A 14,673-nucleotide genomic window follows, 5' to 3' on the forward strand; every position below is an offset into this window, starting at 1 on the left:
TCAGAACTATAGGTTCTCCAGCTTTTGGATTCCTGGATTTATACCAACAGCCCCCTAGTTTCTCCGGCCTTCAGCCTTGGAGCCTTGGACTGAGACTTACACCACTGGTTTCTCTGGTTCAATTAATGTGAGCCTATTTCCCTAGAAAAATCCATAAATCCATACATACATGTATATTATACACACACACACACACACACACACACACACACACACACACACCCTATTGCTTCTAACTCTCTGAAGAACCCTGACACAAAGACTTTCTAAGTAAGAATGACAGTTGTCTTTCATCCTAAATGTTCTCATTGCATGTAACTTACTCAATTTCACCAAGGTAGAAGCAGCTAGGTCCTAAAGGCCGGATTTAAAAACAAAACCAAAAACTTGTGCCTCTAAAATGTGTATGCACCAATAAGAAGTTGACACACAAAGCTGTCATCAAAGGAAAGAACTTTCTGGAAGGCATAACTGAGCTCCAGAGAGAAACAGGATGGGAAGTTCCTCCCAGAGAGTATCACAGGTTTTAATAAAGGAGTCCTCCCACCTGGAGGACAGAGGGCTCCTGGAGGGCGGGCCATCACGGACAGGGGCCAGTGGGAGCTGGGCCTCTCCCTGTCTTCTGAACGAGAGCTCCTCCACCGTGGTATGGGGCAGAAACGTCTCAAACTTGTTTTCTACAGAACTGCAAGAGGAATAGAAGCCAGAGATTACAGAATGTGTGTAAGAACCACCCAAAGAAGCTGAGAGTGGACGGAAGCCAAATGGGCAAAAAAATAGAAGAAGCACAAAGATCCATGAAAGGGCCCGTCCCGGGCAAACCTCAGAGAGCGCCAGCACGTGCCCACGTACGAAGGTGAGGCTCGCAACCTGAACTTTAAAAGAGATGTTGTTGGTTGCACCACGTGTAGAATAGAGGGTGAAGAGGGAGAGCAGAAACCACCCTGAAACTGACCTGGTTCAGAAGCAGCGGGTCTCTACAGAGGAAAACAGGGAGGGGCCACACTCGTGAGAGGCACTCTGTCTCAGAAATGAGCAGTGGAGACGACGAAGAAAGCTTGGGAAGTGCTATCTGGAGGCCCCGCCTCACCTGACCTCCTCACCCAGCCTCCAAAACATTGGACAAATCCCTGGTCCAGGATTGACCAGTTTGGGGGAGTTAAGTATTTTAAGAAGAAGCTGGGCCAGCATAAATATAAAGGATTTATAAGGAAAAATGTGAAAAGAGTAACAAAACTCTCCAGTGGATTAAAGACACCAGAAAAAATGTTGCCCAAACTAGAAAAAAATGGTAGCCTTCACGGAGAAACTATGGAGCAGAATGCAAGAAATCAGGGAGGGAGGGTGAGAGGACAAGTGAAGATTGAATTCAGGAACAAATTAAGAAGGGAAATATAACCCCTGATGCTCCCAGACCATATGGCAGAGTAGGCATTATGAACACACACACACACACACACACACACACACACACACACACAGGGTAGTAGTAAAAAAAAAAAAAAAAAACAATACCACATCTTCAGAATTACAAATGAAGTAGAAGAAAAATGATAGACACAGAAGTCAGACATGAAAGACGTGTGGTCGGAGTCCCTGAAGAATAAAACCAAAAGCACACAGCAGAGAAATTGTTTAAAAGTGACCATCAAGAAGACTTTCTTGAAATAAAAGGGACAAAACCCAGTAGTGTTATATAAGGAAATAATATTTTAAGAAGCTCAATTTAAAATATCAAGATCAAAATAAAAGAGCAAGCCTGGCACAGTGGCACATGCCTGTAATCCCAGTGACTCGGGAGGCTGAGGCAGGAGGATCAAAAGCTCAAAGCCAGCCTCGCCGACTCAGCGAGAACCCGTCTCAAAATTCAAAAGAAAAATAAGAAGATGAAAGGAGAAAAGTAGGGCAGGCCAGCCTCAGGTTATCCCACGGCAACACTAACATCAAAAGACAGCACAGGCACACCCACAAGACCAGTGTAAATGAAAAGGTGAGTCAGCCAGTCATCTCCCCCAGCTGTCTGTGAAGTGTAAGCCTGCCACCCTAAGCACTGCAAGATCCCAGGGAATACTGCACCCTGAGCCATTCATGAGGCAGCTACTTAGAATAACTGCCAGCCAAGCAAGTGATGCTGAACAGAGCGAGGGCCGCTGGGCTAGAGAGGAACACTGACATCGTTAAACAAGAAGTCAGGGAAGGAGTGGGAGATGACAAGAGAAGATTGAATGTGACCTAAGAAACTCAGGAACAAATTAGGAAGAGAAATATAACCCCTGATGCTCCCAGAAAGAAAAATAAATTTAGTAGGTGCACGTGACAGAGTAGGCATTATAAACACACACACACACACACACACACACACACAGGAACAGAAAGGGTAGTAGTGAAAATATAAAACTTCATCTAAAGCTAATGGGAGCATCAGGGTAACAAAACAGAGTGTAAACTGTTGTATGTTGAATGACATGGCAGTTGGTTCAGGTGGAAAAGGGACTTGAGATGCTGAGTAAGTTCCCTTAACTGCATAATATGGAAGAGCTGAGAGCTGAGAGTTATCCCTTAAAGAGGCAAATCACATAATGGAAGCATAAGCATATCTAATCATTGGATAGCAAACATTTAATAGGTGGTGTTGATTAACATCATGTCATGGGAAAGGAGTGGAGGAAAAGGTGCCGTCTCCTATAACAGGGATCTGACCTATCCTAGCTAATGAATCGAACACTGTGATTACTGTACACTGTTATAAAGCTAGCTCCTAAGACAAAAGTACAAAACTCCTCAAGTGTCAAAAACACATTACACTCACTCATACACACAAATAAAATAAGACAAAAATTGGTGCAGGAAAGAAGTAATCATAGCCAGGTGTGGTGGTGCACACCTGTAATCCAAGCAACTCCAGAGACTGAGACAAAAGAGGATCACAAGTTCAAGGCCAGTCCTGGCAACTCAAATTTTAAAAAAGAAAAAGGTGGGGGATACATCTCAGCAGTAGTGTACCCCTGATTTCAATTCCCGGTACTGAAAATAAAAAGAAGGACGAGGAAGAGAAGGAGGAGGAGGGATCATAGTTCACCACATGACTAGTTGCAAAAAGCATTTACCTAGTCAACCCAAGGCAAAGGTTCAACTCTAATCTAATCAAACTGTATCAGGAAGACAGGAAGAAAGCCCTTCTGCAGCCATGTGGAAAGGAAGAAAGTGAACTAACTCCTTCTCCTCCTCTTCCACGATGGGAAGTCCAGAAATAACTGCTAAGCCCCAAATTCCAGAGGTCTCAATACAAATGCAGTATTTAAATTCAACGAGATGAACACTGACATCATCAAAAAGACATGAAAGTAGTTGTCTTTTGGAAGGTGAAAAAAAAATGGGACAGGAACTGGGAGTGTTGTTTTTCAAAACAAACTCTGTAGAGCATTTTGGTTCTACCATATAGAACTTTAGTAAGAAGTATAATCATTAAAAAGAAATTTGAGCTCATCGGAGCAGACTGAGTTCAACTAACTCATATTTTCCACACTAGCCTTTTCCTTGGGTGCTTTCAAACTGAAACTCCCTAGCCTTTCATTCTGAAAGGAGATTCTTATTCCACTTTGCTTTTTATTGAAAGCCACCACAGTGACTCTTCATTTGGTAGTGTGTCATGAGCCTCTTTTCAACCTTGAACTACTTGTACCCTGTACCTGTACTCAGGACAGAATGCTGACCAGCCATCACTAGGGACAGCCCACAGAGAGAAGGACAGTAGCAAATGAACGGATACCTATGGTGGTGATGACGGTTCCAGCAAAGAAAAAGGCACTTCCCAGGTCCCAGTGACTGTTGCTGTTGGAGGAGTTTCCTATGGGACTGACTCCCGCATTGTCAGCATCAAGGGCGTGCTGCAAAGGAAGGGGAAAAGCATGAGACTCAGTTGAAAATGTTTTTTTTTTTTTGTTTTTAATCTTCCAATAAATTGCTCCCCTGCTTAAGAATCCGCAGTGATGTAGCGATATGGGTTAAGTGAATGAGGGTACCGCGTCATAAAGCAAAATATCATGCATCCGTTTGTGAAAATTAGAAAATGAGTTTTAAATGGAGGGGGAAACTAGGATATAGAGCATGGTGCCATTTATATTAAATGTTCAGACACACAACAGGCTGAGTTATGCAAAACATCTACATATTGTCGTGCATACACATAGAATGCTCTAGAATGTTCACTCTGGTCATTTCTGAAAGGCAGGATTTCAATCACACCTCTCTCTCTCTCTCTCTCTCTCTCTCTCTCCCTTCCCTCTGTCCCCTTTTCCTGTCTTGTTAGAATGTTTCATACTGAATTAGTTTCAATAGCACAGGAGTTAAGTACTTAGGCTCTCAGGTCAGGTCATACTAACTTTGCAACCTTGAGCAAGTGAATTCAACCACTCTAAGTCTGTTAAACCAGGGAGGAGATCTTCCTCCAAAAATTGTTGAGAGGATTAAGTGAGATAGATGGCCCATGTAATCAATAATCTTAGCCCAATGTCTGTTTGTTAAGGTTTAACAAAGACAGTTGCGCTGTTTAATGACAGGAACAGTTCTGAGAAATACATTGTTAGGTGATTTTGTCATTGCATGAACATCGTAGAGTGTACTTACATAAGCTGAAATTGTTACAGTGTCACTGGGTTTTGTAAGCCAATGGGACCACCATCATCTATGTGGCCCATGGTTGACTGAAACATGCGGAGCATGGCAATAGTATGTACATTTCCTTTCTCTCTCTCTCTCTCTCTCTCTCTCTCTCTCTCTCTCTCTCTCTCTCTCTCACACACACACACACACACACACACACACACACACACACACATACACACTTTGTTCTTTTCTAAAATAAATTCCAATGTTAGCTACTGGATTTGGAATTCCATATCTTAAAAATGTCACTAAGTTGGTCCTAATGATGGCCCATTCTCATCTCTCACCATATTTAGTCTCCACCCCAGTCAGGACACCTCATGACATGTTCCCTTGTTCCTCTGTTCCTTCACTTATGCAAACTCTGCCCATTTTTTCAGGGTCTAACGCAGGTCCCACTGCTGAGAAAGATTACAGGCTCACAACTGCCCCCTTCCCTGGGCTAACGTCTCTATACCAATGACATACACACCTAAAAGCCCTCCTCCAGATCCAGCAGGAGCAGTATAAGATGAAAAACTCCTCTCCAGCCCTTCTGGAGCTGGCCCTGCCCCGCCCCTTCAGGCCGGCAGGGAGGAAGGAAGTGCTGTCATTCCTAGTTCAAGTCCATGCTATCTGCATGGGTTAGCTTGTGTGAGAGGGGCAGGTAGAGAGGAGGTGGCAGACATATAAGCTACTTTCTAGAACAACAATAGAGGCTCAGAGCCCAGGGCAAAGCTGGGATAACCCTACGCAGAGAGGGCAAGATACAAATATTGAAATGTGGTTATCAGCAATATCCACTAAGCTTTGTTTAAACAGGCACACACACGGTGGCTGTCACAAACCAGATTACAACTGAAAAATCCATACCATTACCTTTCGCCTTCAATAATGATATTGAATGAGCCATTTCACACTCTCCAGACCAGGGAAAAGCAACCTTTTCTATAAAGGGCCAGAGGGCAGATATTTTAGCTTTGGAAAGCTATATATAATCTCTGTCATGTATTTTTCTTTTTTCATCACCCTTTAAATATTCAAAAATCATTCTTTAGCAAAGCAAGCTACAGGTACAAAAACAAGTGACAGGCTAGATTTGGCAGTCAATCAACTGGATGACGGGTGGGGGGGGGGAATCTCTTGTATAAGCCTTTGGACTATTCTTTCTTGCCCCTAAGAACATGAAATATTATGAATAATGTAGCCACCACTGTTTCTAACACACGCCCTGGCACCCCGGAATTTAAAATCCAAAAGAAGTATACAAACTGCCGATAGTTTAAATCAGCCTAATTGACAAGAATATCAATCAGGGCCACTTACTCATTCAGACCTATATTCTACTCAACTTTTGAGGAGAAGCATATGGTGAGTCCCTTCCACTGGTAAGATATCCATTCTTCACAGTGCTATGTGAGGGCCATCAGACCAAGCCACAAAGCCTCAGCCTGGTGTTCATCTCCTCATTATCCACACAGCTCCCAATGGGCCCACTTCAAAACAATACCTCAGGGACAGTTACAGGCCTCATCAGTCACCCCGGTTGTCTCAAATCACACATCGAAACCCAATATTTCCATCACCCATAAGGCTGCAAGTGTCACAGTGCTGAGAATCACACATCAACACCACAAGCAGACCCAGTCCAGCACATTAAAAATACAGACTTGCACAAAAGGCAAACGAGATGATTATTTTTCATCAAAAATCTAAAGATGTCTTTTCGAGTTTTGTTTTTCTTGAATTATGCAATTTATAAATATTTAATGTTTGCATAGGTAACCCTTAAGGAAAGTGTTTCTCCCTTAAAAGGAAAAGGAAACTAACATTTTTAAGTGCCTGCATTTAGCCAGGTGCGTTAGAGACATCATTCCATCTCATTCTTTTCCAAAACTTGCAAGACAGTAGTATAATTCTCACTTTAGAAAGAAGAAACAGGCACAGAAAAGTTAATAAAGCAGCCATGATTCAAATCCCATTAGCTCAAAGCAGGGAGTTTTTGCCTTTTCTTCTACATATGGTACCCAGAACACACTCTACTTCTCCCACTTCCATCCTCACCTCCAACTGGAGAAGAAGGAGGAATGTGGCCATTGTCTGAGAGTTTAGGTCAAAAGGATTTTCAAAGCATCATTTCTGATTAGACTACCCTCTTGAAGCTGCAAGTGGAGATCCCAGGCTTCACTGGGCTGTTGGAACTGGGTGTTAGAAAACTTTAATGCTCTGCATTAAAAACAAGATTTTTTTAAAAAAATAAATACAGTAAAATGGGGAAAGGCTGATTTCATACTCTGAAAGAGAGGGGGCAAAGAAAATAGAAAGAAAAGCCTGAAAAAGGAGGAAGAAATGGGTATCAATTGACAAGAGGGAGGTTCAAGTTCAGGAGCAGCAATTTGGAAAATTGGGAAGAACAGCTGTGTCTAGTAACCAATTTGAACTTGCTTCATATCTGCGATATAAATTCCTCTCTTCCCTCCCAAATCTTCAGTAAAGTGGGCAACACACCCAAATGTCTAGAGGAAGCAGCTTTTTGGAAGTATATATAAGGGTTGCTATGGGCACGGTGGAATCACTGAAGATCTGAAGTAATTCACTGGGAGAAAAAAATATATAACTAGAAGCAAGGAAGACAAAAATAAGCTCTCCTAAAACTCCCCAAACTTGTAATAAGGCTTTGAATAAACCCCAACTCCAGAAGTCTAGTTCTATCTAAGATTAAAATGAATTGGTATAACTGGATATCATTTGAATTAGGAGCATTGTTTTTTTAAATTTTAACAAATATATAAAAGTTATGCATATTTATGTGAAGTACTATGTGAGATTTTGATAGATGTAATAAATTGTGCAATGTTCAAATTAAACTATCTCCTCAAACAATGATCATTTCTTTATAATAAAAACATTAAAAATTCTAGCATTTAAATATATGTGCCTGTATAGTAGGGGAATCATTTCTAACTTCATAAGTATAATTCTGAAATAGTTCATAGTTCTAACTTCTATGAATTTTATAAAGTATTTTCCAATGATCTGAATATTTGAGCTCAACTAAAACATTTTAAAACTAAATGCATTTTGTTTTAATCTCTCTGTTTGGGCTGTAAAGTGAAAATAAGCCAGCTCATTAGGAACATCTGAGCATCCGTATAATGAAATGACTCAACCGAGTTGTGTATGGTGAGCTCAAGGGAGGTTATAAGGTAGAGTTTCAACCAACATCAACATCAATTCAGGTCACGATCTCAGGTCCAATGAGTATCAGCTGTTCACCAACAAGTTCAACCACTATCAAGTCCAGAGAGGTCTCATGAGCACCAAGATAGATAGATGAATGGATGGATGGCTGGGTAGATAGCTGGCTACAGGGAAGAAAGCATTACTTTACATTTTAATGCTATTCCTTCTTGAATTTCTTTTCTAGTTGAAATTTCCAGCACCACCCAGTGGCCTAGCATTGAGGAGTGAATAGAATGTTTAAGGTAATAACGAATGAATGAACAAATTAAAGTAATAAATATAAGTAAATATCTTCCCAGGGGTGTGAGAAGTAAACTTTGTACTTTTCAGTAAATATCAGACAAATGCAAAAGTAACCCCCCAAATGTATGTGTGTGTGTGTGTGTGTGTGACTTTTTTTTTTTTTAACAAGTGGAGAACTGATTTGGAGAAGGGCAAGATCGCAAAGAATCTGTATCTCTCTCCTCTCTGCTTCCTCCCTCCTCCCCAATACCCTGCATTAAGACCACCTTGAAAGTATAAAGGAGATATTGCAACCTCTCCCAGAGTCAGCAGGGTCTGAGGCTGACGGGAAGGGAGAGAGGAGGGGGAAGTGACTCTCTCCTCGAGGGACCCCTCCCAGGTTCCTCCCACAAGGCAATGCTGGCTGCATAAATCACTGCTCTAGACAGCACAAGACACCGTCGTGCGTGTTCACACTGCCCTGGGATAAACGATGGCCCACATGGGACCACTAACTGTCTGGGGCTTTTCTCCTATGATCTGTGTACTCAGTGAGATCATCCATTTCTCGGTGTCCTTATGGGGCACCAGAAAGAAAGACAAACAAAAGTGAAGCGACAATCACTCAGTTTTTCTCAGATTAGCTGAGGAATACAAGGGACCCGTGCCACATGCATGGGCATCCAGGGCCAGGGGAACCGCTGGATTTGCTGTCCAAACCAGGTCACTTGCAAACTGAAAGGTAGGTCACTATCACATCTCAAGTGTAACCCAGGATGCATTTTTGCTAATAACTTACACCACCGGCACAAAAAGAAAGGACCTCGTCGGACACACTGGGGTGGCTCGTGTTCCCAGCATTCTTCACCCCTGCAGGGCCGGGTCAGCAAAGGGATTTATGAATGACATATTGAGTCAGGACTGAGGCGGGGCAAGGGTGTGAGTGTGGAAAGTGGCTCTATAAGTGTATTTAAAGAAGCACGTCTTCAGCTCTTGAGGCACAGAAAGAAAGCCACGGATTCTTTGATAAAGGCATGGTGGACCGCAGACACTATGACTCAAAAATACCCTTAATGATTCAGAACCCCAACAACAGGTGGCAACCTCTCTCCATTCCTCTTTCATCTGTGGCAGAAAAGCCTCAGGAGAAAGTGGAAGCACAACATTAATCTGTTTGCCATGATTGCTTTTTCCTTCTGCTGCTTCCCAAATACTTCACATAAAAAGATTTCACTGACACAGAAGTGACTCTGCGGGAGCTGGGGGAGGGGGAGCCTTGCATCCTAGTGAGGAGCTGCATGGGAATATCTCCAACATCAGTGGGAGAGAGAGGAAGTCGGGAACCACCCCAGTCAGCACTTCTGTGTGCTGTACAAAGACGTCTTGGCTCCAGTACAGAGGGACAGAGAGCATCATACCTCAGGTATTACTCTTGCAACAGAGAAAGTTCTTGGATAAAGTGACAAATGTTCAGCCTGTGGAAGTTACACAGCTTCTCTGAGCCTCAGTTTCCTCATCTATAAAATGAGGAACTAAAACCTTCCTCACGAGGCTGTCGTCAGGATATTTTTTAAAATGCAAGTAAGACCTTGGGCATGGTGACTTGCCATTCTTATATGGTAATAATGATGATAGGAATCTTTTGAGGGCACCTACTAGTGCACAGGTGAACTCATACCTCATGGTGAACATGTTGATGGGTATTGTTACTGTCCTCATGGGACACGTGGGGCTTAGAATAGTACCTGGTCCACAGCACACACCTGGTCCTGGCAGAGCTAGCAAGCAGTGCTATTAGAACGGTCAGCTGGAAGATCACCACGCTAAACTCTGCAAAGGCAGCTCCTCTCGCCCCTGAGTTCTTCTCTTTCCCCATTTCAGACACTCTTGACCCAGCTCCCCACTCCTGCGTATACTCAATGGTGTGTGAGAGGACAAGGGGAGGCCACACTTCCCGACCCTCCACCACAGTAAAACGAATAATAGGGCAGACAGGTCCGTGCTGACCTAAGTGGACCTGCCATCGTCAAGTCACCATCCTAACCCCACCTCAGAGTCTTCAGCAAAGAGATGCTCACATAAAGGCAAGGAGAGAGGAAACATTAATGCCAGGATGAATATTAGAATGGTGTTTATTTCCCTGCTGCCCCGAGTATTCAGTTATATGCAAATATTAGCCTTTCCTCGGGTCCCCCAAGGGAGCCAGGAAGGAGGCTTCCATCAGAACTTTACAATCTAGTTATAAAGCTAAAGTGAAGGCCACCTGCAGAAGGGACAGATGAGCAGACAATCTGGAGAATGAACGGAACCCAAGAGGAGCTAGCCTACACATCTGAAGCACATGGTCTTAGGCTAGCTGGCTTTCCTTGAGACCCCAAGTTCATCCTTTGGGTAGGGGGTGTTCAATATTAATGTATATTAATATTGAATGTATATTAATGCCTAATCTATCTAAACCCTGTCATGGGGATCAAGCCACATGTAGGGGAGCTTCCAAACTGTGCCTTATCATGTAAAAATTAATTATTTCTCTTTAACCATATGGAAGGATAAAATAAGAGGAATTTTAAACAACAAGGAAAGCATCAAGTCCACTAAGAGAGCAAGAGTGTATGCATCTGCTCTGATACGATCAATAACGATCAGACTAACTAACCACCGCCCTTTCATCTCAGTTTGGACTCAAGCTCTACAGACTGAATAACAAATTTCCCAAGTGATGTTGAAAAATCACCCTGGTCCTGAAAAGAATGTTTGATGTCTCTGTGCGGCTATCTCTGCATTTGAAATTATTCCTATTGCACATGAAATCTATCCAATTTCTGTTAATAATAATAATAAAATAATTTAATAGACTCCAAAAGCAGGTATAGGAATGTTGATTCATTGCAATGTGAACTAAATGAAAGATTATTATTCCTTCTACTGTCACTGCTTTGGAGAGAGCCTGAAAGTTTTCAGATCACTAGTAATGTCATAAAAAAAGAGATGCTCCTTCTATCTTGGTTTTCTTGTAGCTGTTTACTTAGGACTCCTTGTAACTCTCAAGTGCTCAATATTAATCTCAGATTAATATTTCAGAGCTGGGGCTATAGCTCAATTGTAAAGTGCTTGCAACACATGCACAAGGCCCTAGGTTCAATCCCCAGCCCCACAAAAATAATAATAATATTATTATTAATATTATTAATAATGTCCTGTGTCTCCCCCCCCCCCACCTTAGAGAATGAGTCAGCACCCACTACTAGCCTATCTCTGAAAGCACAGTTTGATAAGGGGACGAACAAGGAAGTGGAGACAATTCCAGAAACTTTGAAAAAAAAATGTTATAAAATACCCATAACAATAATCATAGCAGCCAGCACCTACAATGTGATAGAATCTTCTTATTTTACTCATTCCTCATAAAAAAGGCTGGAATAGGGGCTGGGGTTGTGACTCAATGATAGAGTGCTCGCCAGCATGTGCAAGACCCTGGCTTCAATCCTAGTACCACATAAAAATAAACAAAATAATAGTATTGTGTCCAACTACAACTAAAAATTAATTTTTTAAAAAAGGCTGGAATAATACATTATAAATGAGACAACAGAAAACAGAAGAAATTTACCCACGGGTATAGTAGTATAGTGGTTAGTGTCCTCTGTTTTAACCCTAGTCTTCTCCTGTCTCTCACAAACAGCCCTCTGACCAGCTCTTAAACATTTTTTCTAAAGTACATCATACTCTGGTTTCTCTTCAGATCGTATAAATCTTTCGCCTTTTACTAAAGTACATCGATTATGTCACCTTCTAGGACAATAGAGAAAAATCAGAATTTTGTTCCCATTTAAAAACAAAAAGTAAAATCATCACTTATTAATCAGTTAACCTGCACAAACAAGCTTTTCATCTGTCCCCATTTCCATCAAGAAGGAAGAGAAAATAAATGTTCTCCATACAGACTGATAAGCTACCCTTAATTGCAGACTGAAAGATAACTCATGTACTTTGGTTTTAAATAGAATATATTGACTCAGCCTCCACACCTTATGGAAAGACACAAAGGCACGTCCCTCCAGGGGACAACCGGTGAACAATCCAGTAAGCAAGCCTCACTGTCTGTACTCTCCTCACAGGTGGACTGTATGCAAGCCAAGTCAGTCTTCCCAACCAAGGAGTGGAGCATCCTGAGTAAAAAGAATAGACCCAGAGCCAGACTGCCTTGTCCAGGTCTCAGTTCTACCTCTCACATAAGCTTGGGCAAGTTATTCAATTTTTCTGTTCCTTGGTTCCTTACACCTGTTTCAAAGGAACTTGTTGTAATGATTGAAAGAGCGACTGTACATAAAGCACACATAGCAGTAAACATTGCAAAGTTAGTAACACAGTCAATGCTCTACTGCAAGCTCCTGAAGGACAGGGTGATGACATCTCCCATGTTTTGCTGTTTTTTGTCAACCCTAGAGCCTGATATGGCACCTGCTTCATGACAGGTATTCAGTAAATATTAGTTACCTCAATGAATACATTTGATCATAAGTAATAAGAATAGTTGTACAAGTCACCCACCCTCAAAAGCTTGTTATTTCATTGTATTTGTATAGAAATGTGGACACAGTACCATTCATTTATGAGGCCTGGTTTTATTTTTGTGGGAGTTTTGTTGGGTTTTGCTGTTTGGAACAGTGAGTTCTCATTTGAAAATTCATTTTCCAGTGGCATGCCAATTTCCATTAGCTCTTTAATCTCTGGCTTAAAAGCTTTAAATCTTCTTCACTAAAGAGTGATAGAGTCAACAACCCTGGGGATAAAAACAATAATAATAATGAAGTGGAAGCCTGTAGGGGCAGGCCAAGGGCTGCAGGCCCGATCCTGCAGGCCCGATCCTGCAAACACTGAACAATCTTCCACATGATCAATTCCCTGACAGACAGACAGAGCCTCTAACTTCAAGGCAACAGCCAGGAGGAGTCGCTGCAGCCCCTCAGAGCTGTGTCCTTGGGCACTAAGAACCCAGACCTGCACTCACCAGAGGTCACCTGCTGCCTGGGATCTTGCCTAAACTTCCTGCACAAAAAGCTGCTTGGAAAGAGGCCTCCTGGGACAGGAAATGGGCACTGTGGAGTCACAGCTAGGATTCCCTTGGCCCGATGCATGACCATCTCAGTGCCATGCCTCCTGACAGACTGCTTTCCTTAGAATCCCACATTCCTAAATATGTAAAGTTTGGGGAGTTATAAATACCTCCAAAGAGAATCTGCTTATGCATAAAGAAGACAGAAACTTCTGAGGGAAGTACTGTTAACAACCAGACCAAAAAGTAAGGGCATTTCGGTTCCATAGAAACAAAAGAATTTTCAGCTTTGCTCCTGTGTAAGTTCTCAATGAAGGGCTCTTGGTCTCCAAAACAGATATAAAAAGGACCAATTCTTCATTCCTCAAAACTTAAGCCTCTTCCATTGACTCGCCCCTGGGCCGGGCATGTGGATGTATCAATAAGACACAGAGAGCTCACAGTCATGGGAGAAGGAAGATGAAAAATGGGAAGATCACCCAATAGAGTCTTAATAAATGTAGTGGTAAATAGTAATGTCTAGTCTGTGGGGCCAAGTAGGGCAGGCTCCACCCAATATGGAGGACCCATGAAGGGTACCCCCAGGAGTTGAGTTTCAGCTCCACTGAGGACAAACCAGTTCAGAAATCCAGAACAAAACACTCATCAGAGTGCCAACTATAGCATCCAATAAATGTTTGGTTGTTAAACAAATGAATGACACAAAGGACTTAAAACCAGCTTGTGTCCACCACTGCTACGCCTTGGGTTTATATATATGGAGATCAAAATCGTAATGTGCTCATTGACAAGATCATTTCACCCTAAGGCTTGAAACCACTGTAGCTTCTTAGGATAAAATCCAAAATCAGTCCCTACATGGTCTGCCCCCTGTCTGTTGACCTTCAGATCCCCCTGCCTGGAATTCCTGTCCTACTGAGTCAGTTGTTCCGCTCAGGTGTCCCATGACTCTAGCCACCGCCCCTTTGCAGCTTTCAACCTGTTTTATTCACACATTTATATGATTATATGCACAAGGTTTGCCTCTTCCATTAGCCTACCAACAGTAGACAATAAATTCATAGAATGAATCAATTAATGAATGAGTGAGATAGTGATGTGGGTCTTGGCAGAAGAGGAGGGTAAATGCTACAGCCTTGGGAAATGTTTAAGGATCGTGCAAATTTTCCAGCATCTGCTTCTAGAAACAAAGGTTTTGGCAGTTCACAGTCTCCAGCCCTCCCTCTATCCACAGAATAGCAGCTTTGGTCACTATGTCCTCAAAGGTCCACCTCCAGGACCTCAGCATGGAACCCAACCAGTCTTCTCATGCAACTGCCCATCTCTTAAATCAAATCCTCCTCAACCCAAACATGGGGGAGTTGGAAATGAGTCAGTGTGACAGAGACTAACAATCCACGAACACACTTTCTGTGTCAGAAAGGCTACAAATCTAGCAGGAAGACCAAAAGAAAGGGCAAAAAAGGCAAGTACATCCCCCACAGGGGAGCTTCCCCATCTATAATTTG

The 14,673-nt window shown here is 42.4% G+C and overlaps 1 protein-coding gene across 2 annotated transcripts in view; it reads right to left on the reverse strand.

Moving 5' to 3' along the window:
- Positions 1 to 14,673, reverse strand: part of Kcnk10 (potassium two pore domain channel subfamily K member 10) — a 127,271-nt gene that overhangs the window by 49,354 nt on the left and 63,244 nt on the right. For both annotated transcript variants that reach the window (XM_040274794.2, XM_021723721.3), the window contains exon 3: positions 3,770 to 3,887. In XM_040274794.2, coding sequence (XP_040130728.1) covers positions 3,770 to 3,887 — 118 coding nt within the window. The remainder of the gene's footprint in view (positions 1 to 3,769; positions 3,888 to 14,673) is intronic.

This window comes from Ictidomys tridecemlineatus, chromosome 5 (genome assembly GCF_052094955.1).
Source record: "Ictidomys tridecemlineatus isolate mIctTri1 chromosome 5, mIctTri1.hap1, whole genome shotgun sequence".
NCBI lineage: Eukaryota > Metazoa > Chordata > Mammalia > Rodentia > Sciuridae > Ictidomys > Ictidomys tridecemlineatus.